Source organism: Dama dama, chromosome 5 (genome assembly GCF_033118175.1).
Source record: "Dama dama isolate Ldn47 chromosome 5, ASM3311817v1, whole genome shotgun sequence".
Classification (NCBI taxonomy): Eukaryota; Metazoa; Chordata; class Mammalia; order Artiodactyla; family Cervidae; genus Dama; species Dama dama.
In genome coordinates, this window is record NC_083685.1 from 82,696,726 (window position 1) to 82,721,865 (window position 25,140).

The window sequence follows — 25,140 nt, forward strand, 5'->3', positions numbered from 1 at the left end:
GTACAGTGTCAGTCTGTCCCATTGGCATTGCCGAGTTTGATCATTCAGTTAAACTGCTGTCCACCAGCCCTGTAAAGGTATCCCCAAGTAATCTGTAGGGTGATAGTTTGAGACTGTGTGAAATATCCTGTTCTTTACCAAAATATGCCAGGCTTTAGCATCCATTAATGATTCTTGCACAAATCACATGTTATTGTAATGGTTGTAAACTGAAGACAGAACACTAACATTTATTAGCTGTCTTTCCCTATTTATGTATTCTCTGCTGCACCAGGTCGATGCTGCACACGGGCTTTCTCTAGTTGTGGCGAGTGGGCGCTGGCCTCTAGCTGCGGTGCTCGGGCTTCTCACTGCGGGGGCTTCTCTTGTTGCGGAGCAGAGCCTCTAGAGCTGGGCTCAGGAGTCGTGGCGCGCAGGCTTAGGTGCTCTGCAACATGCTGAATCTTCCTGGACCAGGGATCGAACCTGTGTCCCCTGCACTGGCAGGTGGATTCTCAACCACGGGACGACCAAGCAAGCCCCTAGTTATCTTGTCTAAAGAAAAGCTTTCCATTCTTCTACTTCTTTATAATCTTTTTGTATCAGTATGGACTTAGGGAGTCTCCTGCACTTCAGGTGGACTCTTTACACTGAGCCACCAGAGAAGTCTTCTACATGGCTTTCAGTGCAGTTCAGTCGCTCAGTCGTGTCTGACTCTTTGCGACCCCATGGACTGCAGCACGCTAGGCTTCCCTGTCCATCATCAACTCCTGAAGCTTACTCAAACTCATGTCCATCGAGTCGGTGATGCCATCCAACCATCTCATCCTCTGTTGTCCCCATCTTCTCCTGCCTTCAATCTTTCCCAGCATCAGGGTCTTTTCAAATGAGTCAGTTCTTCGCATCAGGTGGCCAAAGTATTGGAGTTTCAGCTTCAGCTTGAGTCCTTCCAATGAATATTCAGGACTGATTTCCTTTAGGATGGACTGGTTGGATCTCCTTGAAGTCCAAGGGTCTCTCAAGAGTCTTCTCCAACACCACAGTTCAAAAGCATCAATTCTTCGGCACTCAGCTTTCTATAAAGTCCAACACTCACATCCACACATAACTACTGGAAAAACCATAGCTTGGGCTAGACGGACTTTTGTTGGCAAAGTAATGTCTCTGTTTTTTAATATGTTGTCTAGGTTGCTCATAGCTTTTCTTCCAAGGAGCAAGCGTGTTTTAATTTTTATGGCTGCAGTCACCATCTGCAGTGATTTTGGAGCCCAAGACAATAAAGTCTCTCACTGTCTCCATTATTTCCCATGGTTTTACCTGATATAAATGAGTAGGAATCAGAATCGAGCTAAGTGTTTTTATCCTTGGTCTAGGGTTTGTACACCATTATATGGGCACAGAATGTTCTTCCTCTACATATTGAAGGGAGGGAGACATCGTGGCAGATGTTGCTGGTTGCCTGTCCAACGGCCATTTCCCTTTTGCTCTCACCAGGGGCACTGGAAAGATAACATGAGAACGAGACCTTTCTTCTGGGTTCAGTGTGTTCTCTGCTCGCTCCTGAGGCACACTGTGGCCTTACCCCTAGGGAATTTTCAGCATCACCTCCTCACCCTCACTCCGTGAGTGGCTTCCCACGAAGAGGTTCCCAGCGACTTTTGTCTCACCTAATCCATCCCCAAAACTCAACCAAAATCATCCCTTTAAAACACAGACTTAAGGCAGATGGTGGTGATGGCTGCACAACAATATAAATGTACTTAATATACTTCAACTGAACTGAACACTTAAAATGACTAAAATGGTAGATTTTGTTATAGGTCTTTTGCCATAATTAAAACACACACACACACACACACACACACACACACACACACACACACACACACCCTAGCTGTTTCCCTCCCTAACTCTGCAATAGTTTACTCTTGCATAACTCCTAACCACAGCCTAGAAAAGTGCAGTATTTTCTCACTTGATCAATGTCTCTTATTCTCATACCTCTGTTCCACATACCCTATTCAGAGTCCCTTATATTCGCCAGGCCTCCTCCTATCACAGAGCTGTTCACAAATGCAGTTCTTATGCCAAGAACACATTTTCTTCCTCTATTAGCTTTCCATAATTCTTCAAAGCTCAGTTCAAACATCACTTCAGTGGCTCTCCAGCTAGATAAAATATTCCTACTTAAAGTTCTCTTTAACAGACATACAAATAAAGAGTTGTCATTTTTCACTTCTTTCTGTGATCACTTGATGAACGCCTCTCCCGTCTCTAAACCATAAGCTTGCATGAAGGCAAAGGCCCTGTGTTTGGCACACTGTTGTTCAGTCGCTAAGTCAGGTCCGACTCTGCAACCCTATGGACTGCAGCACGCCAGGCTTCCCTGTCCTTCACTATCATCTAGAGTTTTCTCAAACTCACGTCCATTGAGTTGGTGACACTATTCAACCATCTCATCCTCTGTTGCCCGCTTCTACTCCTGTCCTCAGTCGTTCCCAGCATTACGGTGTCTGCACTCAAATATCTGTACAATGAATAAATGATTTGTAAGACTCACATGTAATTCCATCAGGGCGACACTAGGAGGCACCTTTGCTACATTTGCACTCAAGTAACTACTTTTTTGATCAACAGTACAAATTTTGATAAGCAAACTTCTCTCCCAAAAAGCTAGAAGAAAAATGACTGTTTACCATAAGAATGGTGCTAAATACTATAATTCAATTTTACTACGGGCCAATAAGAATTACCATGCAACAAGTTAAACTTTAAAAAACAAAAGCTAGAACTTAATTTCTTATATTTTCCCCCATGTGCCAGAATAAAGACAGGTAAAGTGATAATAACAAAGCATTTCTTTTAGCTTAAATATTCAAATCTAAAGGATATTATCTTTTTAATGCTATACACCTTAAACTTAATATACAGTGCTGTATGTCAGTTAAATCTCAATAAAGGTATTTGAGGTGAAAATGTGATAGAAAAATAATATCAAGAGAAAAAGCAGAACTGATGTTTTCATTACTGAAACAATATCATCTCTCCCATATGACTTTTTATATGAAAAGATCCATTTATTTCCATGTATTTGTTTACAAAGTTATGTTAATGCAATTGTCATAGGACATTACCATAACAATTGTATTTTATCTCCTACATGGTGTTTGCACTGGTCGAGTGGATCTTTCCCAGAAACTGTGATTATTTCTTCCCTTTTTATTTTATTTTTTTTTATTTCTTCCCTTTTTAAAACAACAGTAGCAAACCCTCTCTCGGGTTTCGACTCTAGCTACAGCTCCATCTCTCCTTCCCAAACTCCTAGGAAGAGTGTCTAAAACTTGTTATATCAAAATTTCCTCTTCTTGCTCTTTCTTGAACCAACTCCAGTCACAACTGGAGTTATCCAACCAAAAGCTACTTTGTCAAGGTCACCAATGACTTTCACATCACCTCTCAAGTCTGCTTTACCTGAGCTTTCAACAGTATTTGAAAGTTCTCTTAGCTTTTAGGACACTCTCCTGGGCTATCCTGTACTTTACTGGTGGCTCTTTCTGTCCTGTCTTACCTCATTCCTCCATTCACGTCCCTACCTCTTAACAGGGAGAGCATCTCAGGCCTCAGTCACTGGACCTTCCCCTCCCCTTTCCTACCTACACTCAATCCCTTGATTCAGCCACAAACTGATGTCTTTAGCCTAGCTCTCACTAACTGATTCTCATAACCAGAAGCCAAATGGATATCACCGCTACAGTATCTGATAAGCACCTTGAAGGTAACTTGTCCGAAGCTGAACTCCTGACCGCCACCCACTAATGCACTCTGCTCTTTGCTCCATCGGTTAATGGCAAATCTTCCTCTCAAGTTCCTCAGTTAAAAAAAAAAAAAAAAATCATAAAAAGGACACTCCAGATTGTTGTTCCTTCTACCTGAATTCTCATGCTCCAGTCTCCCACCGGCCTCCATGCCCTCATCTCTTCACGCCAGTGTCATCTCTTCAGACTTCCTCTGACCATTCCATTTACAATTATGACTCCCACCTCCCAGTGTTTCCTGCCTTATTTTCCATGTCAGCACTTTTCACTGTATACCACAATATATATGCTACTTATTTATATTAGTTTATCATGTTTCCCCCTACTAGAAAGTAAGATCCGTAGAGGTCAAGAAATCTTCACTGGTTTCCTTCACTGCAGAATCCTCAAAACCTAGAGCAGTACCTGTAACATAGTATGCATTTAGTAAATACTTGGTGAATGAATAAACAATCATGAAGAAGTGGGGACTCTGTGTGTGGTTTTAGAATATTTGCACATACTGATACTTTTTAAGAAGTAGAGCTTAATTCCCCTCCACTTAAGGGTAGGAGAGATTGAGTGACTCACTGCTAACCAAAAAAAAAAAAAAAAATGGAGGAGGTGATAAAATGTCACTTGTTTATGACACTAGATCATAAAAGTACATTGTGGCCACTACCCTGTTCTCTCTCAGATCACTCGCTCCTAGAAGGCCAGCTGCCATGGAATGAAGATGCATCAAACACCCTACAGAGAAGCCCCCTGGGCAAGGAATGGAGGCCTCCTGGCAACAGCCATGTGAGTAGGTTGTCCTAGAAGTGAATGCCCCGCGCCATTCAAGCTTTCAGAACAAAGTCATACTGGACAGTTTGACTGCAACCACTCGAGAGACCCTGAGCCAAAACCACCTCGTTAAGCCATTCCCAGGTTCCTAAGCCACAGAAACCATGTGAGATGATAAATGTTTTGAACTGTTAGGTTTGGGAATATTTTGTTAAGACAGCAATAGACTCTTAATACAGCGGAATTTTAATAGCCTAGTATAATCACTTGGGGAAGAAATTTGGTGTTACATAATAATGCTAAAAGATATACATATCTTTATACATCTTGGACTGAGCTTTCCAAGTGATATGCCTTGGATGGTTTAAGTATGACCATGGTCAGCAGGGTGGGTCCTGAGTGGCTAGAACCTTTAGGTCAGTTGCCCACAGCCTTGAGTAGCCTTCCCTGTTTATCCTAAGATATAATCTTATTATTTGTGTGTCATGGTATTTTAAAAGTTGGTGAGTAATGTAATGTAACCCAGCAATTCCATTTCTAGTTATGTGTCTTAAAGAAATCTCATAGATGTACACAAGAAGGTATTTACTGCAACATTTTTCATAATAGCAAATGTGTGCATATAACCTAAATGTCCACCAATCAGGGCACAGAGAGAAAAAAAATATAGTTTCATATTGGAACTGAATGTACAGCAGTTGATGCATGAACTAGAACCACATAAATGTGGATAAATCTAAAAACAATACACAGTGAAAACATAGCTAGTTGGAAAAGCTGTTTTGAATACACTGGAAAGCTAACCAAGTATCAACAATTTTAACATTATCATGCATTCTCAGAACTATAAGAAGTCCAGTTTTATATTCTCTAGCTTCCGAGCCAATGTAGACATCGATGTCAATCACCCAAGCGCTTCTAGTGAAGGAAAGGCTCACTATAGTTCACAAAATAATGTTTATTATTATCATCTGCAATAATTCTGTTTTACTGAGCTAAAATATGGTTCTCCCTTTTATAGTTCTTCACACCTTTTTTCTTTTTGAGAATGCTCACCTGTTGCTCTCATTTTTGCATGCTGCTTTTTGAAACATTCAGTACGTGGAATGTACCAGGCCCCCTGCCCCGCCTGGCTGAGCCGCACAGCCTGTGGGATGTCAGTTCCCCAACCAGAGACTGAACCCAGGCCACGGCAGTGAAAGCCCAGAATCCTAACCACTAGGCCACCAGGGAACTCTCCACACTTTTTTTAGATCAGGTTAATTTCTCTTCTAGATGACAAAACTTCACAAATACTAATCCAGCTATTAGTGTCCTCAGTATTTTGATTCCAGGCTATATTCTGCCCAATTATTCTGTTTAAGTTTAGGAGAGTGGCAGCATCATCAGGTGGAAAGAGTGGAAAAAAATGTTTACTTATGGCTGCATAAGGTCTTACTCACACTCGCAGGCTTAGTTGCCCTACGGCATGAAGGATCTCAGTTCTCTGACCAGGGACTGAACCTGTGTCCCCTGCACTGAAAGGCAGATTCTCAATCACAGGACCACCAGGGAAGGTCCAAACTTAATACCTGTAAGTCAAACAAAGCTGTACGCTTGATCAGTTGACTAATCTGGAAAGGCAGTTTTTTAACTGATAAGTAGGACAGTCTACTATTCTAAGACTATACTAACTTTTTATGGCTAAACTACACCTAGGGGTTTCCCAGGTAGCTCAGTGGTAAAGAATCCTTCTGCCAACGCAGGAGACATGGATTTGATCCCTGGGTCAGGAAGACACCTTGGACAAGGAAATGGAAGTAGAAGGAAACCTACTCCAGTTTTCTGCCTGGAAAATCCCATGGACAGAGGAGCCTGGAGGGCTACAGTCTATGGAGTTGCCAAGAACTGTACATGAGCAAGTGACTGAGTATGCATGCACTTAACACCGCAGAATTACCTTATGCTCATTAGCAATCAATGGAAAAGAAGCAAAACAAAAACCCTAGTTCTCTCTCAAATGAAATGCTATAAAAGCAGATAATCTCCCAAAGCATATTATGAGCTTAAACCTAGCACTTTTTATTTACTTTTACTGAACTTCATATTATTACTGCCAGCCTATTTAAAAAAAAAAAAAACCTCATCTGGAGATCATTTCAAATGTATAAAGTGATAAAAATAAAAACACGACAAAGAACCCCCATCTTTACTCAGATTCATTACTGCTGACATTTGGCCCCATTTGCTTGTTTTCGATCTACATATGTATAAAGATTCTGTGCATGTAACCTTGCAACAAAAGTGTTTTAAACAATGGTCTTTTATCCCTAAATAGTTCAAAGTGTATTTTCTAAGAATAAGGACACTGCAGCTATCAGCTTCATAAATTTATATTAATATATACCTAATATACCACCTACCATTCATATTCTGAATTATTAGATGGCCTAATAATATCCTTTATAGAATCCAGTTGAGGAGCCGGAATAGCACTTACTTAGAATGTTTCTTTAGCCTCCTTCATCTAGATTGCAGCTTTGCATTCTTGACCAGGGTACTACCTAGGGGATGTGTGTATCACACATCTGGAGGCATACAATGTCCTCATTAGTGATGGTAATTGTCATCATCCAATGTATTGCCTGATTTCTCTACTCTCTAATTACTATTTTTTCTCTCTGGCAACTAAAAATAGTTATTAACAATGCTAATAATATTCTGTTGCTTATGTACTTCTGAATATGAATACACAAAACTGAGAACTACACATATTATTTCTCTAGATGGTTAACAAATGTTGAAACTAAGCTACATAAGGGGAAAAAAATCACATCACTCAAGATCTCTTCAAATACACACTAATCTGTTAATTTTGTACTGATCAATACATCCTGCAAAAAAACCCATCTAATGGTATTATTCAGCCTCCACCTCCCCAACTTTGTTGCTGTTCAGTTGCCAGTCGTATCCGACTCTTTGTGACCCTACCGACTGCAGAAAGCCAGGCCTCTCTGTCCCTCACCATCTCCCGAAGTTTGCCCAATTTCATGTCCATTGCATAGGTGAAGCCATCCAGCAATCTCATCCTCTGACACCCCCTATTCCTTCTGCCCTCAATCTTTCCCAGCATCAAGGACTTTTCCAATGAGTCAGCTATTCGCATCAGATGACCAAAATACTGGAGCTTCAGCTTTAGCATCAGTCCTTCCAACGAATGTTCAGGGTTAATTTCCCTGAAGGTTGACTGATTTGATCTCCCTGCTGTCCAAGGGACTTTCAGGAGTCCTCAAGCACCACAGTTTGAAGGCATCAACTCTGGCATTCTGCCTTCTTTATGGTCCAGCTCTCACAACCGTACGTGACCACTGGGAAGACCATACGAACCTTTCTCTGCAAAGTAATGTCTCTGCTTTTCAACACACTGTCTAGGTTTGTCATAGCTTTCCTGCCAAGAAGCAATCGTCTTCTGATTTCACAGCTGCAGTCACCATCCGCAGTGATCTTAGACCCCAAGTAAAGGAAATCTGTCACTACTTCTACCTTTTCACCCTCTATTTGCCATGAAGTAATGGGGCCGGATGCCATGATCTTAGTTTTTTTAATATTTAATTTTAAGCCAGCTTTTTCACTCTCCTCCTTCACCCTCAAGAGGCTCTTTAGTTCCTCTTCACTCTCTGCCATTTCCCCACCCTTACACCATCCCAATAAAAATCAACAGAGTATGTAATAGAGAAACTTGACTTAGTAGCAGTACATAAGAGAAATATCTAGAGATCTGAGCTTAATAAGCCAACTAATGTGAAAAGATTACTAAAAGCTAATGAGAGTCATGATTCTAAAACTCCATTATTACAAGTACAATGCTCAGGGCGCAGAACTACATATTTCCACTGTACTTCAAACTGATCAGACCACATCTTGCAGTGTCCTCAATTCTGGAATCACATTTACTGAGGGAAACATCCAGAGGGATAGGACAAGACTAATGAAAGCTCTGAAATTAGCCTAGAGAAACATGCTAGCCAATTCTAAATAGGTAAATGACTGTCATTATGCAAAAAGAAAAGGTAAGTACGCTGCCCTGTCTGAAAGCTTCATGGAGACAGATTTTAACTCATAGTACTGTCTAACAATGCAATAATTTGTACTTAAAAACATAAAGTAAAGATTACTGAAGATATTCATGTGTGCTGAATTACTTATCTGAATTACTCCTGCACTGTGTCTGAACAGAGCAGGAATGTTAGAAACATGAACACCAGTTGGTTTTTCTGCTCTTTTTGCTGCTCCTTCACCTCCTCTCTATAATCACTTCAGGGTTTCAAGGCTTATGTGAAAAGCAAGGCACACACACACTTCACTTATACCAGATAAACTGACATCTGCTTTTCTAAACTGAAGTTCACCTTACTTTTGACCCTGGAGTGAAACCTTGCCCTCAGTCCATGCTGAGTTCCCCACGAAACTCCCCTCTATTCTGCAGTAGTATTAATTCCTTGCCTCCCATGCCCCCGGGGAGCTCACTAATGCTACAAATGGCAATAGTTAACTTGAAATTTACCATCTACCTGAAAAGCAAATAGAAGCTATCACTTTCCCCCCCTCTTTTTTCCTTGCTAACAATTGGAGGGTCAATTATATCACATATATACTATGAGTGAATGGCCTGGGTAACTAAGACAAAAATCTATAAAATAGGTGAACTGCTTAGAAACTGCTACAGGCCCTCTAAATGGCACCCTGGCCTCCAATGTTATTACCCTATAATTTTAGCCATTATGATCCTTTAAAAACAAGCTGGATTCATGTCACTGCCCTACTTCAGTAAACAATAATAACAACAACATTTACAGAGCATTTACTATGTGCCAGTCACTATTTTAAGCACTTTGCATGTGTTAAGTTACCCAATACCCACGACAGTATGAAGCTGGCCCCACTTTACAGCTGAAAAAATTGTCACAATACATTAAGTAATTTGCCCAAGTCTGTACAGTAAATGACAACACTGGGATTGGAACCTAGGAACTGTGGCTCGACAGTCTACCTCTTAACCACTGGAGTTTGTTTCCTCTCCTACTCTTCAATCCCTTCCCAAAATCATTTAAAATAAAATACCTTATCATGCTCTAAAAAGCCTGGCAGGATTTAGTCCTTGCCTACCACCCATGATGTCTTCATCACACTTCTTACCTTAGTCTGTACCACCCTTCTTAATCAGGCAAGCGTCCTCATCTCCACCTTCATCTTAAATCTCTACCTTCTCTCTCTCACTAAAGATGGGGAATCCTTTCCTTCCAGCATTAGGGTTCTTTGCATACAAACAACAATTTCCAGCTCAGGTTAACTTAGGTCAGGGTACTTCCAAACAATTAGGCAGGAAAACCCAATCACCTCAATGAGTACTGCCAAAGGAGGTCAATTATCACCTGGATGTATTCATTCCAACCAGGTTTCTTGGTCTTTAATTTTGATCCTTACTGGATTCACAATTCAAAATCATGGAAAAGGGAATCTAACTGATCCAGCTGGGGTCATACCCCTGACCATTCATATTTTACTAAAGGGCCCTGAATAGGAATGTCTAAACCAAGACTGCACAGAGTAGGGGAGATAGTTTCCCAAAAGGGAGTCAGGACATTATTTAGTAGGAAAAAAGAATACGTGCTAAACAACCCCCACCGTTCCTCCCAAATCAAATGTCCACCAACTGCCTAACGGCCTCTGCAAAGGTTATGCCTTTTCTTTGACTTGGCCCCTTTTCCTCCTTCAGGTCTAATTCAAATACCACTTTTTAAAAGAATCTTCCTTAATCATCCTCTCCAAAGTACCCTTCTCCTGGCCACCACCTATCCCTCCCACCAACTACAGGCATATCATATTGCTTAATTCCTTTTTGATGCTTTTTACAAGAATTTTCTCATTTGTTTGCTTATTATCAATTCCCCCCATTAGATTATAGGGTTCATGAAGGTTGGGACTACATGTATTTGATCAAATACCAAAGATGAACAAGCAACAGTAGCACAATCTTTTAAAAAATGCAAATAAGATAATATTACTCTTTAGCTTAATATCCTTCAATGTTTCCCAGTAACCTTAGTCTAGAACAAAAATATCCGATGTTTACATTTGCCTCAATTAACTCCCAACTTCTGATAATTCCTAGAACATGGCAAGCTCTTTCCCAATTCAGGATCCATGCCTAGAATATTCTTCAACAGGTTCTTCACAATACCTGATTCTCAGCCATCACATCTCAGCTAAAATAACACTGCCTAAAAGGAACATTTCCATCACACTACCTAAGATAGATTTTTCCCTTCTAAATTATTCTTTATCACAGGACCCCAGTGATTTCTTTCTTTCTTTCATATTTCCTAATCTGTAATGATTTCATGTACAAATCAGTTCAGTTCAGTTGCTCAGTCATGTCCAACTCCTTGTGACCCCATGGACTGCAGCATGCTAGGCTTCCCTGTCCATCACCAACTCCCAAAGCTTACACAAACTCATGTCTATTAAGTCGATGATACCATCCAACCATCTCATCCTCTGTTGTTCCCTTCTCCTCCCGCCTTCAGTCTTTCCCAGCATCAGTGTCTTTTCCAATGAGCCAGTTCTTCACATTAGATGGCCAAAGTATTGCATTTTCAGCTTCAGCATCAGTCCTTCCAATGAATATTCAGGACTGATTTCCTTTATGATGGACTGGTTGGATTTCCTCGCAGTCCAAGGGACTCTCAAGAGTCTTCTCCAACACCACAGTTCAAAAGCATCAATTCTTCGGCATTCAGCTTTCTTTATAGTCCAACTCTCAACATCAATACATGACTACTGGAAAAACCATAGCTTTTAATTAGATAGACCTTTGTTAGCAAAGTAATGTCTCTGCTTTTTAATACTCTGTTTAGATTGGTCATAGCTTTTCTTCCAAGGAGCAAGCGTGTTTTAATTTCATGGCTGCAGTCACCATCTGCAGTGATTTTGGGAGTCCAAAAAAAGAAAGCTTCTCACTGTTTACAGTATAGTGTACAAGCTTACCTTTTACAATGTACACGCTTACCTTTTACAATGTATAATTGTACCTTTTACAATGTACAAGCTTACCTTTTAAAAAAACTGAAATATAATTGACCTGCAATATTATACTAGGTTCAGGACAGGTTTACTTCTTTATCACCCATCTCCCCAACTATTTATTCTTGTTCCCTGAGGGCAGAGTGTATCTGTATCATCACTCCAAACCCTAATACAGTACCCGGAACCAAGTCAGTGCTCAAGTGTCTTTAGAGGAAGAAGGCGAGAAGAAAAAAGTGGTGTTTTCTAAGAGAAATTTTCTTTAGAAGAAAACTTAACTAGTACATCCAAAGTAAGATATTTCTATAGTTACAACCCTCTAGCCTTCCTTCCAAAACAAGATGGAACAAAAAATAAGTATGTCAATTTTGTCATAATCTACTTTGCTAGCTAATGAAAAAGAAAAAAGAGCTTTGAAGGCTCTTAAGAGAAATTTGAAGGCTGAAGTAAGAAAGGACATTTAGAAATAGTTTTAAGGCTAACATCAAGCCTGGGCATATATTTACTTCCTTAGGAATAAATGGAAACTATCAGAACATTGAACACAACTCAGGATCAAAGAGCAAATGGCACTGAAATCCATACTTTAACCTTCCCCTCAATTAGGTTTTCAATCATTTACTACAGTATCATATTTACACACTCAGTATGTGTCAATGAGGGTTTAACTTTCAGTCTTGTCTTTTATTTTACCACCGTATGCTGCACAACATCCAAGATGGTTTCACCAAACAGAAGTCCTACTTACCAAGTGCTCTGGCTACTGCCAGAAAGGGAATCTGGTCAATGACTGTGCTCCTCCTCACAGGTCCGTTGTGAGTGAGCCGAGGTCGTTTCCAAACCACACGGTTCACCCCAGACTTGTTCATCACGCTGAAAGACAAGAGTTCACAGAAACACACTAAGGGATCACAATATAGCAACTCAAGTAGCTTCACAGGTTAAATAACTGTTACAATCAGATTATATTACCACAAAAATAATGACTTATCTGCTTTAGACACGAAGACGCATAAACCAAAGTTCCTGTTCATAAGGCAAAGACAAAATAGGGTAGATGAAGATGAGAATTTGGAGATTATTTAGGGAGCACAGAGGAACAGAAATGAGTAAATAGCATATATATAAAAGCAAGATAATTTGATAACTGAGAAAACTGAGGGGAGGAAGAAGTGGTTATAAAAGAAGAGGGAATACATAAAAGAAGTTGAAAAGGTTGTATAGTTTCTGAAGGATTTAAGGGTACTGAAAACAGAACTTCAGCTTTAGTATTTTTGATCTGAGGAATTAATAAGAAATGCCTCACTATAAATACCTATGTATTTAGATATTTCTGTATTTAGAAATGTGAGACTAGACCTTGGAAACAGATCAGTTGCAGCGAGAGAGATCTGGAAGTTAGAGAACAAGAAAACCCTCCTAGAAATTTGGTGGAGGAGCAAGAGAAATCTGTAATTAATACACAGAGTAGTTAGTACACTCCAGGGTGCCTAACATATTGAAATATGATCAAATATTTCAGCAAAAAAGTAATACTAAAAACACAGTAGAGATGGTCTCTCAACCTATGCCCGAATGACTGAAATGGGAAACTGGCCCTTAAATCAATTTAACCATAATCTGCCTGGAATTAAAAAAATAAATAAATAAAAGAAAAATGTTTCCTTAGAAGGTTTAAAATAGTTGAGGGGAAGAGTGGCAAAGAGCATTTCCAAGAAACAAATATTAGCCTGCCTGATGTCAGGTTTACCTGACGGATAGATACATGCATAAGACCAGATTCCTGACTCGCAACGATAGATGACATTAAGGTTATCAAATTAAGTCTTTACACCCAGGTCCCACGTGTACACTGAAAGCCTCTGATTATAGTCTGAAATTTCATTTCGTCTACAGCAGGTCGGCTGACAATCATCTGTGGGCTTCTTGTCAGTTACTCTTCTTGTTAATGAGTACTATGACATCCTGATGTATGCGTGAGTCTCTTAATAGTTAACTATGCTGACTGTGAGTAGCATGACTCTGTCCCCCTAAACTTGATAAACTCAGAAATTACTGGCTTCCAGAAACACAAAGCAGAAGACGGACAGATAATGGTGACCATCTCGACAGGAATGTTGCTGAGAAACTCTGTGGATGTCAACAGCCAGTTCACCTCCATCACGGCTTTTCTACTACTCTAACTTCAAAGGAATGAAGGTACTAGAGAGAAGAGATAACAAACGGAATAAAAGTTCTAACAGAAACAAAGGCATAAAAATATTTATAAATGAGAAAAAAATCTTCCTCTGAGCCCAGAGAAACATGAATATAGCAGAAGGAGAACAGCCTCAACCATCTTTCTAAAGTAGAAAACAAGCCTCATGAGACAAGGGCAGGCCAGGGGGCTTAAGCAGCACTGTCTCACCAGACTTCCTGCCGTGATGGAAACGTTCACTCCTCACATTCTAACATGTAGCAGCCACCAGCCATGCCCAGCTACCCAGCTCTGTCAACGTGGCCAGAGCAAATGAGGCACTGAATTTTTAATTTAACTTTAATAAATTTATATTTAAGTTCAAACAGCCACATGGGGCTACAATAACCAGATAGAACAGGAGGGGAATGAAACAAGTGAAGAACATGGTAGAAAATTTGCTCAATGTTAACACAGAAGAGGAATATCAAGAGAGTTGCTCATTTACTCTCCCTTTTGAGAATTAATTTGTAATGCTGAAAGCAACATTGTTCCAGATCACAGTAAGAGTCAGCAAAAGTGGTTACCTTTTTTTTTTTGAGGCTGGAATTGCTTTCATTGGGGCGAGGGCGGCAGGCCCACCGTGGTCAGGTGAGTGTTCCGCCCTCGGAGGCGGCGAAGCCGGGCACCTCCGCGCCACCTCCCCGGGCGAGGGGAACACTCAGGGTGGAGGCGGGGGCAGAGCCGCCAGGGCCCCGGGGAGACGGAGCAGGAGCGGGCAGCACCCGCTGGACCGCCCCGGCGGCGTCCCGGCCCACTCGGGGGCTGAGGCTCCCTGGGAGAGGCAGGCAGGCAGCACCCGGCGGAGGGGTGCCCCGCAGGCCTCGGGGGGGAGAAGCCTAAGGGGGCCCCGCCATAGCTGGCTGGCACGCCTGAGCGCTGGGCAGTGGCGAGCCTTTCACCAGGAGGGTCTGTCTCCCACCCCAGGTCTGCATCCCTCGGGCCTGGGTGCGAACGGGCACACAGCAGGCACTTACTAGGGAGCTGAGGCTGGACGGCTGAAGCCAGAGGCCTGGGCCGGCTGGGTCTGCCCGGGGACCTCGCCCTCCCGAGGGGAAGGGGCTTCCTGAGCAGCCCAGGGGTCTAGGGACTCGCAGCCGCCCCCGCAAAGCGAGCGGGTCAGTCCTAGAGACAGAGGCCCTGCTCCTGGGGGCTCCGTCCGCTGCCCCAGCAGGTCGGGCTGGGGGTGGGTGGGGCTGGTCTATGGGGCTGGGGGAACCTCACCCAGATGGAAACCCCTGGGGAGACGGAGGGCTGAGTTGGGGGGCGGTAACTTTTTATTTTATGCTTTCTTCAAAGCTGACCCTCAAAAAGCAAACAGTAAAGACTAAATCTACCATTAATGGACTTCCCCTGGCAGTCCAGTGGTTAAGACTGCTCTTCCAACGCAGAGAGCCTGGGTTCTATCCCTAGTCAGGGATCTAAGATCCCCGGGGCTGTGTGGTGTGACCAAAAAAAAAAAAAGAGAGAGAGACAAAAAAGTGTTTGTTGCTGTCCAAATCTTTGCTAATATCCAACCAAAATACCATTCACAAGAATCTATGAAACACAAGAGTTATGGGAAAAGAGATGCCAACATTCTGCCTTCTTAACAGCTTATGCCCTATAGCTCTTTCCTAAACCTGCTCCCTAAAAAGTAAGGCTTGCATGCGTGCCATGCTCAATGGCTTCAGTCATGTCCAACTCTGCAAACCCTACAGACTGTAGCCTGCCAGGCTCCTCTGTCCATGGGATTCTCCAGGCAAGAACACTGGAGTAGGTTGCCATGGCCTCCTCCAGGGGAACTTTCAGACCCAGGGATCAAACCTGTGGCTCCTGCATTGTAGGAACGTTCTCTACCACTGAGCCACCAGGGAATCCCCATTAAGTAATTACAGGAGCTACCCACACTGCTTTCAAGATAACACTCCTAGGAGCTCTCTTGACACGTTAATATTCAAAGTTATTACTTTCAAAGTTATTATGGTCTCTGTGTAGAAACACCAACAGAGGAACAAATGACAAAATAAGGGCAGTGGCTAAAACAAAGTTTTACATCCAGTATCAAAAACCCAAAGCAGTGTTGTAAAAGATGCTGTTTCTCTTGCACTTCCTGCCATTGTCCTGTGTGATTAAAAGGCATACACAAACGATCAGCCTGATATGCAGGGGCTGACTGAGAAGCAACAGGAGGCTGGGAAAACAGAGCACTGGCCAGTTGCCTAGGGTGAGGACAGAAGGAAAGGAGGAAGTGACTTATAACAAAACAGCTCAATTTGTGCAAAGAGACACCTGCTCTCAAATGGCAAAGAGCTCGTCCAGCTGTCCAGATGGTATTTTAAGTAACAGCACAAAAACCATTAACTAAAAAAAAAAAAAGAAAAAAAAAATTAAATACAAATAACATAATTTAAAATTTCATAGAGAAAAATAAAGGAATAGTGAAGAAAAAGATTTTTTACAAGACTAATGAGAGGAATCAGGCCTACCAATATTAAAAATTATAATAAAGCCTTGATCTTTAAAAAGTATGGTACTGGTATGTAAGAACACCCAGAAAAAGGTCCAAATGTTGGGTGGGCCAAAAAGTTCGTTCAGGTTCTGCCATAATATGATGATATGGGAAAACATGAAGGAACTATTTTTGGGGGGCCAGCCCAATATATATGATTGCAAAGCTCACTTTGCATAACTACCAGTAGTGGTTTCAGATACATACTGACCTTCACACTTATAGGACCTAATAAACTACAGCATGAAGCCAGGTTCACTTAACTTTGTAGGATACAGGAAAGGAAACACAGTCTGCCGGAACCGCAGCTCCAGGAGTGCCGCCTTCAGCAGTGATCCTTACAGAAATCCAGGAGCCAATTTCCAGCCACCACAAGTGAGCTTCGTAGGCCATAGGAATCTGTGTCTCAAGGGCCCCTGACTTCCTGGTCCCCACGTAAGTCCAACTACATGTACACAGGGCAGCCAAGGTCCCTGCTTTCCAAGAGAAATCTGTGGTCCATAGAAATCTTTCCTATCCACCTGCAGTTCCATTCGAGGATCCTTCTACAACAAGCAACATTGCCTTGTAACAGAGTTGACATTCCATAGTTATCTTAACCAGGGAAAGAGTGCTACAAGAGGATAAACTCCAGGTCATCTTCCCACTATAGAAGGGTTTTATGCCTGGTAAGCCTTCTAATCAGCAAGGAATAGCTGCAGAATTGTTCAAGTGGCTACTGACGGCCAGTTAGAAAAAAATATTAACTTGAATCCCTACTACACAACTTTAAAATTCCAGAGCTATAAGATTAAAATGTAAATGACAAAACCATACAAATACTAGAAAAATGGCTCCTGAAATATGGTTCAGAGACACCCCCCACCCCCCGGGAGTCCCCCAGACAATTTCAGGGGATCTACAAGGTCAAAATTATTTTCCTAATAATACTAAGACCATGTGCATACAGTGGAGTTTTGCAACAGCTACAGAACTTGATATACTGTATGATCAAAGATGTCAATATTTGGATGATCTGCATAACCTGGCTAACCAATATTTTACAAATGACCAATACCAGGTTTCAAAATCATGCACAAGGGCTATATACTTTATGATTCCAACTATGTGGCACTCTGGAAAAGGTAAAACTATGAAGATAATAAAAAAGACCAGTGGTTGCCAGAAATAGAAAGGGAGGAAGGGGAAAGCAGGCAGAGCACAGAAGATTCCTAGGACAGTGAAACTGTTCTGTATGAAACTATAAAGGTAGACACCTGTAGACACATCTGTCAAACCCTAGAATGTACAACACCAAAAGCAACCCAAATGTAAACTACTGACTTTGAGTGATAATGAGGTGTCAATGTAGGGTCATCAATCGTAACAAGTGAACCACTTGGGAAAAGAGCTGATAGTGGAAGAGACTAGTCACGCAAAGGAGGCAGGGACTCCTGTACTTTCTGCTCAATTTTGCTATGAATCTAAAACTGCTCAAAAAATAAAAGTCTATTAAAAAGATCATGCATGGATAAAGATATTATTTAACCAATGGCTCTTAACTGATACACCAGTGGCTCTCAGTGAAAGAATATAAAAAAGTTACTGATAAGATTTCAGACACCACATTATCAACCTTTAAGAAATTCCCTCTTCATGAATTTTACAACAGTATCAAAGTAAAATACCCCCAAAATATGAAAAATATGAAAAAGCTTTGAAAACAGTCTCCCTTTTCCACCTATATATCTATGTAAAATCTGATTTTACTTTAGATACTGCAACCAAAATACCTTATCACAAGAGTTTGAATGCAGAAGCAAATGTAAGAATCTAGCTGTCACTTACTAAGCCAGACAAGAAAGAGACTTACAAAACTGTAAAACACTGCCAGTCCTCTCAAATGTCTGTTTTGGGGAAACAGCTGTATTTTCATTAAAAAATGTTCTTTATGTTAACACATAATGAGCTTAATATTGCTCTTTTTCAATAAATTAACAAATATTTGAAAACATCTCCATTTTAATGCCTAATATGGTTAAGTCAATACATCTGACCCATATAAACAAAAAAGCTCTTTGAGGGCCTCAATTTTTAAGAATGTAAAGTGTTCCTAAGACCAAAGTATTCATAACTGTTGTATGAGAAGAAAATATAGACTTTTTAACAACCTCAGAGTGAAGGAATTATATATATGGCACAAAAACCAAAAGTCATAACAGCAGACACTGATAAATTTAACTACATTAAAATAAACTTCCACATGGAAAAAAAATTCCAGGAGCAGAATCAAAAGACAAACTGTGAAAACATCTGAAATTCATCACATACGTTAGTCTAATTTCTCTAATGTGTATGTGGCTCCTATACATTAATACAGAAAGAAGGCTGACTACTCTCCCCCATAAATGAACAAAGATGATACACAAAAACACACAGAAAAGGAAGTCTATATGGCTTTTCAACAAGTAAAAAAAATTCAACTTTTCTCAGGATAAATTCAAATGAAAACATCACCACGATGACTTTTAACCTACAACTGGTGATGATCAAAAAGTTCTGTAATTATGTTGTCAGGGTCATTCACATATTTTGCTGATAGAAGCATAAGATACAACCTCCATGGAGACAAACAGTTACCAATATAATTTTATATCCTGCTTATTGTGACCAACAAGCATTCTCCTATATTATTAAAAATTCCTGGCAGGGGAAAGGGGGAATTGGTCAAAGGTACAAATTTCCAGTTATAAATAAGTACTATGGATGTAATGTACCACATGATGACTATAGTGAACACTGCTATATGATACACAGGAAACGTTGTCATGACAATAAATCCTAAGGGTTCTCATCACAAGGAGAAATTTTTTTCCCTTTATTTTTTCTCTCTTTTTAAAAACTGTATCTATATGAGAAGATGGAGATTAGTTGAACCTATTGTGGTAATATTTCACAATATAATTAAACCAAACCATCATGTAGTATGTCTTAAATCTACACAATGACATGTCAATTATCTCTCAGTGAAAGAGGCAAAAAAATGGTATATTTTTAAAAAATTCCTCATATGTATTGGAGGTCATTATACTAGTCTACCTTTACTTTTTTGTCTGTTTGTTCTGGTCATGTCACGCAATTTGCAGGATCTTAGTTCCCTGAGGAGGGATTGAACCTAGGCCCTCAGCAGTGAAAGTGCAGAGTCTTAACTACTGAACCACCAGGGAATTCCCTGACCTTTACTTAAATGTTTGAAAATTTTCATAATACCATGATTTTTAAAAATTTTGTTCACATCATATCCACTGTTATGAATATAATTAAATGTAATTAACCATTTTCCAGATGTTGGGCCTTCAAGTTATTTTCAGCTAAATTAACAGTCAATAAACACTGCTGCAATCAATAACTCTATTTAGACATTTTGATCCACATTTCATATTTCTTCTTTAGAGGAGATTCCTGAAATTATTCAGCCTATATACATTTAAAGTTAGTGGTATGTTGTATTTTGTATAGGTCATACCAATATATAATCCTAGCAACAGGATACCCATTACAATTAAAATATTGCTAACTCAATAACAAAAAATAGAACTTCACTTCAATGTTAAATATTTTTTCAAATGTTTCTACTACTGTTTTTAGTTTTTCCTGTCATTCAAACTTCTCCTTTATGCCATCTGAAGGTGGCAGAATTTACTGTTACTCTTACTGATCTTTTGAACTCTTGGTAGTTTAAGGATGTTAATTCTTTCCTTCAGCTTATTATTTCTCTGAAAAAAAATTTTCTTATTTAATAAAAACAAGAAAGGAGAAAAAAGTAACAACATTATGGTAAGACTTGAGTTAAATAATTATTTAGAAAACACTGCATTCTATTTAACTTGCCTCAGATCCTTGATTTTTAAAAAACTAGTATTGGAATGAATTTTAAATTTTCTTACTTTATTCCTTCCTCTGCTTTTTAGAATAACCTTGCACTTTAGTTTGTAACATAAAGATACTATGCTTAAGTCAAATTCACTTCATCGTCTACAAACTGTCTCAAAACACACAGAACACAGCACAGAGGTTTGTCGCGTGCATGACTTAGAAATCAAAGGGGAAAACGGAAAGCTAATTCTAACAAAACTCTATTCCCCAAAATAGATTAAAATTGTTCTGTTCTGGAACTCTGAGGGCTGCTTTGTCCAGATTCTGAAGGGCATGCTGATTAGTGCTTATACAAAAGGCTTTAAATAAATCCTTGATGTTTTGTTACTTGAGTGCCATTAAGATATTATTTCCCTTTGGAGCCATTTATCAGAAATAAATCGGTCAATTCAAAATAATAAAATAAACATGAATATACATGGATACGTTACCAGGCAAGCTAAAACTCTGTGACTTCACTAGAAGGGAGAAGTAGGTCAATGTGGTAAGTAAAGCAGAAAGGACTACACAGAGCGAGGAGGGGCAGAGTGCGGTCATTACCTCCCGCCGAGCCCTTCGATTCGCTCCCTCTCCTTGGGCAGTTCCGGCTTATGGTCCTGCGTCACCTCCACAGCTCGGATAAAATCATCCTTGGGGTCATCCTGAATTCCAAGAACCACCCCTGAGTCGCCCACGTGAGCAACATACATCTTCAAGCCTCGGATGATGACCACACTGGCAGTTGTCCCTGACGTGCTGGGAAGACCTGTCATCGTCTTTGGCCATTCTGCTGTAATAGAAAAGAAAAAATTTTACTTTCAGGTGTACACATAACTACTGTGGCAGAATAAAATCAGCAACTTATGTTGAATTAGCATGTTAAAATCTGAATTAGCACACAAAAATATTTAAGAAACATTTTGAAAGCTATTAAAGAAGAATTTGTGTTAATCCCTTCATTCTTACATTAATAAATTAATTTTATAGATAATGCAATTATATTGTGACCATCAAGGCAATCTTAGGAGAAAAATGTTACATCATAGGTTTAGTAATTCCACGTAAGTCTTAGTCTTAACCACATTTAGTAGCAAGGATATGTTAAAAGTTTTGATACCATACTGGCAGCAGCTTATCATCTATATTAATTTTTATTCAAAAAGATTTTCAGAAAAAGCTACTTGATTTGTTTTTAAAATAACTCTGCTGAATATTCATAACCTAATAAATAACATTTACCAAGCACCTACTGGATACCACTTCCTAAGAACTTTACCTGTGCTAAGAGCTTTACCTGTATACATTATCTCATAACACTAACAATAAGCGAAGATCAGTTCCATTATTTTCATTTTGCAGATGAAGAAACCAAAACTTTGGTTAAGAAATTTGCTCAAAATAACTCAAGTATTTTAAGCAGCACAGATCCCATGTATCTAATTCCAAAACCTACACTGATTATATTCACTATCATTTAAAACTTCTGAAATATTCTATGAAATGAAGTGTTCAGTCGTGCCCAACTCTTCGCAACCCCATGGACTGCAGCCCACCAGACTCATCTGTCCACGGGATTTTCCAAGCAAGGATACTGGAGTGGGTTGCCATTTCCTTCTCCAGGGGATCGTCCCAACCAAGGGATCAAACCCAGGTCTCCTGCACTACAGGCACATTTTTTTATCAACTGAGCTATAAGAATGAAATATTCTGTGACATTAAACAAATTACAGTTCAAGATAGCAAACAAAGTCTGAACACTGACATATTCTCCCCACAAAATCCTACTGAAAGGACAGATTACAAATATTATGAAACACAGAGAAGAGTCATAAGAAAATCTGAGGAATTCCTGAAATTTTAAACAAATGGAATTGTATTGAGGGGGAAAAAATCAGAATGCAAAATTTGTAATTCAACATGAGGAAAAAGCAGTAAGTAAAGAAGGCAGTACATCAGTATTCCCTGTTAAAAGAGTTCCAGAAAAGTTCAAACTCAGAGGCAGCAGCAAAGGCTGAAGTAAGGAATGGATGGTGGAAGCTTGGTAGATTCATTTAAAATGGTGGGAGCCAGGTTAGTGCCTAAACTCCCCACATGGTAAAAGGTGAAACATTTACGTTCCTAAGATGCCAGTACTAACTACAGCGCGTGCGTGCTAAGTCGCTTCAGTCATGTCCAACTCTTTGTGACCCTATGGACTGTAGCCCACCATACTCCTCTGTCCAGGGATTCTCCAGCAAGAATGCTGGAGTGAGTTGATATGCCCTCCTCCGGGGGATCTTCCCAATCCAGGTATCGAACCTGCATCTCTTATGTCTCCTGCATTGGCAGGTGGATTCTTTACCACTAGCACCACCTGGGAAGCCCCAGTACTAACTATAATAATTCTCTTCTTTTTAATTAATTAACTTATTTTAATTGGAGGACAGTTACAACATTGCGATGGTTCTGCCACGCATCAACATGAACCAACGGCAGGGATACATGTGTCCTCCCCACCCTGCCCTCCCCTCCCACCACTCCCCCCACACCCTGTCCTCCTAGCTTGTCCCAGAGCACTGACTTTGGCTGCCCTGCTTCATGCAGGGCATGAACTTGGACTGGGCATCTATTTTACATGTGGTAATGTGCATGTTTCAAAGCTATTCTCTCAAACCATCCCACCTTTGCCTTCTCCCACTGAGTCTACAAGTTTGTTCTTTACGTCTGTGTCTCCTTTGCTGCCCGGCATGTAGGACCATCGGTACCATCTTCCTAAATTCCATATGTATGCATTAATATACAGCATTTGTCTATCTCTGACTTACTCCATTCTGTGTAACAGGCTCCAGGTTCATCCACCTCATTAGAATTGACTCAAATGTGTTCCTTTTTATAGCTGAGTAATATTCCACTGTGTGTATGTACCACCACTTCCTCATCCACTCATCTGGCGATGGACATCTAGGCTGCTTCCATATCCCAGCTATTGTAAATAGCGCTGCCATGAATATCGGGGTACATGTGTCTCTTTCAATTTTGCTGTCTTTTAAGGAAAGTGGTGCATCTGCTGATGGGAACAATAGGATCTCAAAGGGGATGTGGGAGAAGAAATAAATTCCGCCCCCGCCAAGTGGATGGGGTGCCACTCAACTTTTACAGCCATGAACCTCCTCTAATATATCTAGGCTAACTAGTTCTTTTCTTTTCCAAAATTACATATGCCAAAAAGCCATCTCGTGAACCCTACAGTGCATCTCCCCGTCCCACCCCATCGTATAGATGGAATCCATCCTTCAGAGTGACCTGTCACTCACAACAGAGGGCTTCTTGCAGCACAGGAAATAACTGCTGAGGGAAACCAGAACAGCTACCGATATTGATGAAGCTAGAAATTCATGTGCATGTACCACATACACAAGTAAAACCATCTGCAACAGTACAGACACATAGTAAGTATTCAATGAACATGGGTTTGCGGGCTTCTCTGGTGGCTCTGTAGTTAAGAACCTGTCTGCTAATGCAGGAACATGGGTTCGATTCCTGGCCCAGGAAGATCCCAGAGGCCACAGAGCAACTAAACTCTGTGAGCCACAACTACAAAACCTGTGCTCTGGAGACTGGGAGCCACAGCCTGAAGCCCGAGAGCCTGTGTTCAGACACAGGAGAAGCCACTGCAATGAGAAGCCCTCACTCACCACCACCAGAGAAAAAGTCCGCACAGCTACAAAGACCCAGCAGAGTCAAAAATAAAATAAATAAATAAAATTTAAAAACATTAGTTTTTGTGATTACCATTATGTATTTAAGAAAAAAGCAAACAGCCTGAGAGACACCAAGTGGAGTTACCAAAAAAAAAAAAAAAAAAAAAAAAGCCCCAAAGAAAACAGTTGTGAAATTGCTGGCATTGATAAAGTTCAATAAGGTCAATGAATATAAATACTTATATAAAATATCAATCCTATTTCTGTAAAATAGAAAAAATTACAAAATATAACTTTAAAAAAAAGATCCCATCCATAGTAACAGCAAAAGGTGTGAAATATCTGGGAACAATGCTAACAAATCTCTAGTAAGACATTTATGGAAAAGCAGTAAACCAGTGAACAAATAAAACAGTCAGCACAGAAACAGATCCATGCATATTTAGACACTTGATATATGAACAGTGGAGAAAAGACAGACATGCAATAAATGGAACTGGGACAAAATTTAAAAAATAGTAACTCTGAGTTCCTGATGCCAAACACAAAAAATCAATTCCAGGTACATTAAAGACCTAATACAAGGGACCTCTCTGGTGGTGCAGTGGATAGGAATCTGCCTGCCAATGCAGGGGACACGAGTTCAATTCCTGCTCCTGGAACTGAGTAGGGCAACTAACCCCATGCACCACAACTCCTGAGGCTTCAGGCCCTAGAGCCCATGCTCAGAACCCACCACAATGAGAAGCCTGCACACTGCAACTAGAGAGTAGCCCCTGCTCACTGCAACTAGAGAAAGCCTGCGTGCAGCAATGAAGGCCCAGCAAAGCCAAAATAACATTTTAAAAAAGACCTAACATGAAAAGCAAAGCTTAAAATGCTCAGAAAATGCACAAAACAGTACATTCATGATCTCAAGGTAAAGAAGGATTTCCTAAAGACAAAAAATGGATTAGCCATATAAAATGATTGTGAAGTTGTACTACCACCAAGAGTTTCTATTCATTAAAAGATACTAGAGTGAAAAGACAAGTCACAGAATGGAAGAGGATATATTTGTAACATATATAGGTCAAAGGAATAGTATCCAGAATACATAAAACGCTCCAACAAATAAAATCAATAGGACTACTCAAGAGAAAAACAGATATAGAGCCTAAACAGGCTTTGACAAACGAGGACATGCAGACAGTCAAAAAGCATGCAGAGATGTTTGGC

At 40.3% G+C, this 25,140-nt stretch overlaps 1 protein-coding gene across 2 annotated transcripts in view; it reads right to left on the reverse strand.

Annotated features, from left to right (window-relative positions):
* Positions 1-25,140, reverse strand: part of PPM1D (protein phosphatase, Mg2+/Mn2+ dependent 1D) — a 59,119-nt gene that overhangs the window by 19,296 nt on the left and 14,683 nt on the right. The window contains exons 2-3 of one of the 2 annotated variants that reach the window (XM_061142695.1): positions 20,804-21,029; positions 12,370-12,494 (exon numbers count right to left, since the gene is read on the reverse strand). In XM_061142695.1, the coding sequence (XP_060998678.1) occupies positions 12,370-12,494; positions 20,804-21,029 (351 nt within the window). Of the gene's footprint in view, positions 1-12,369; positions 12,495-20,803; positions 21,033-25,140 lie in introns of both variants that reach the window. The other variant, XM_061142694.1, reaches the window with a different exon arrangement.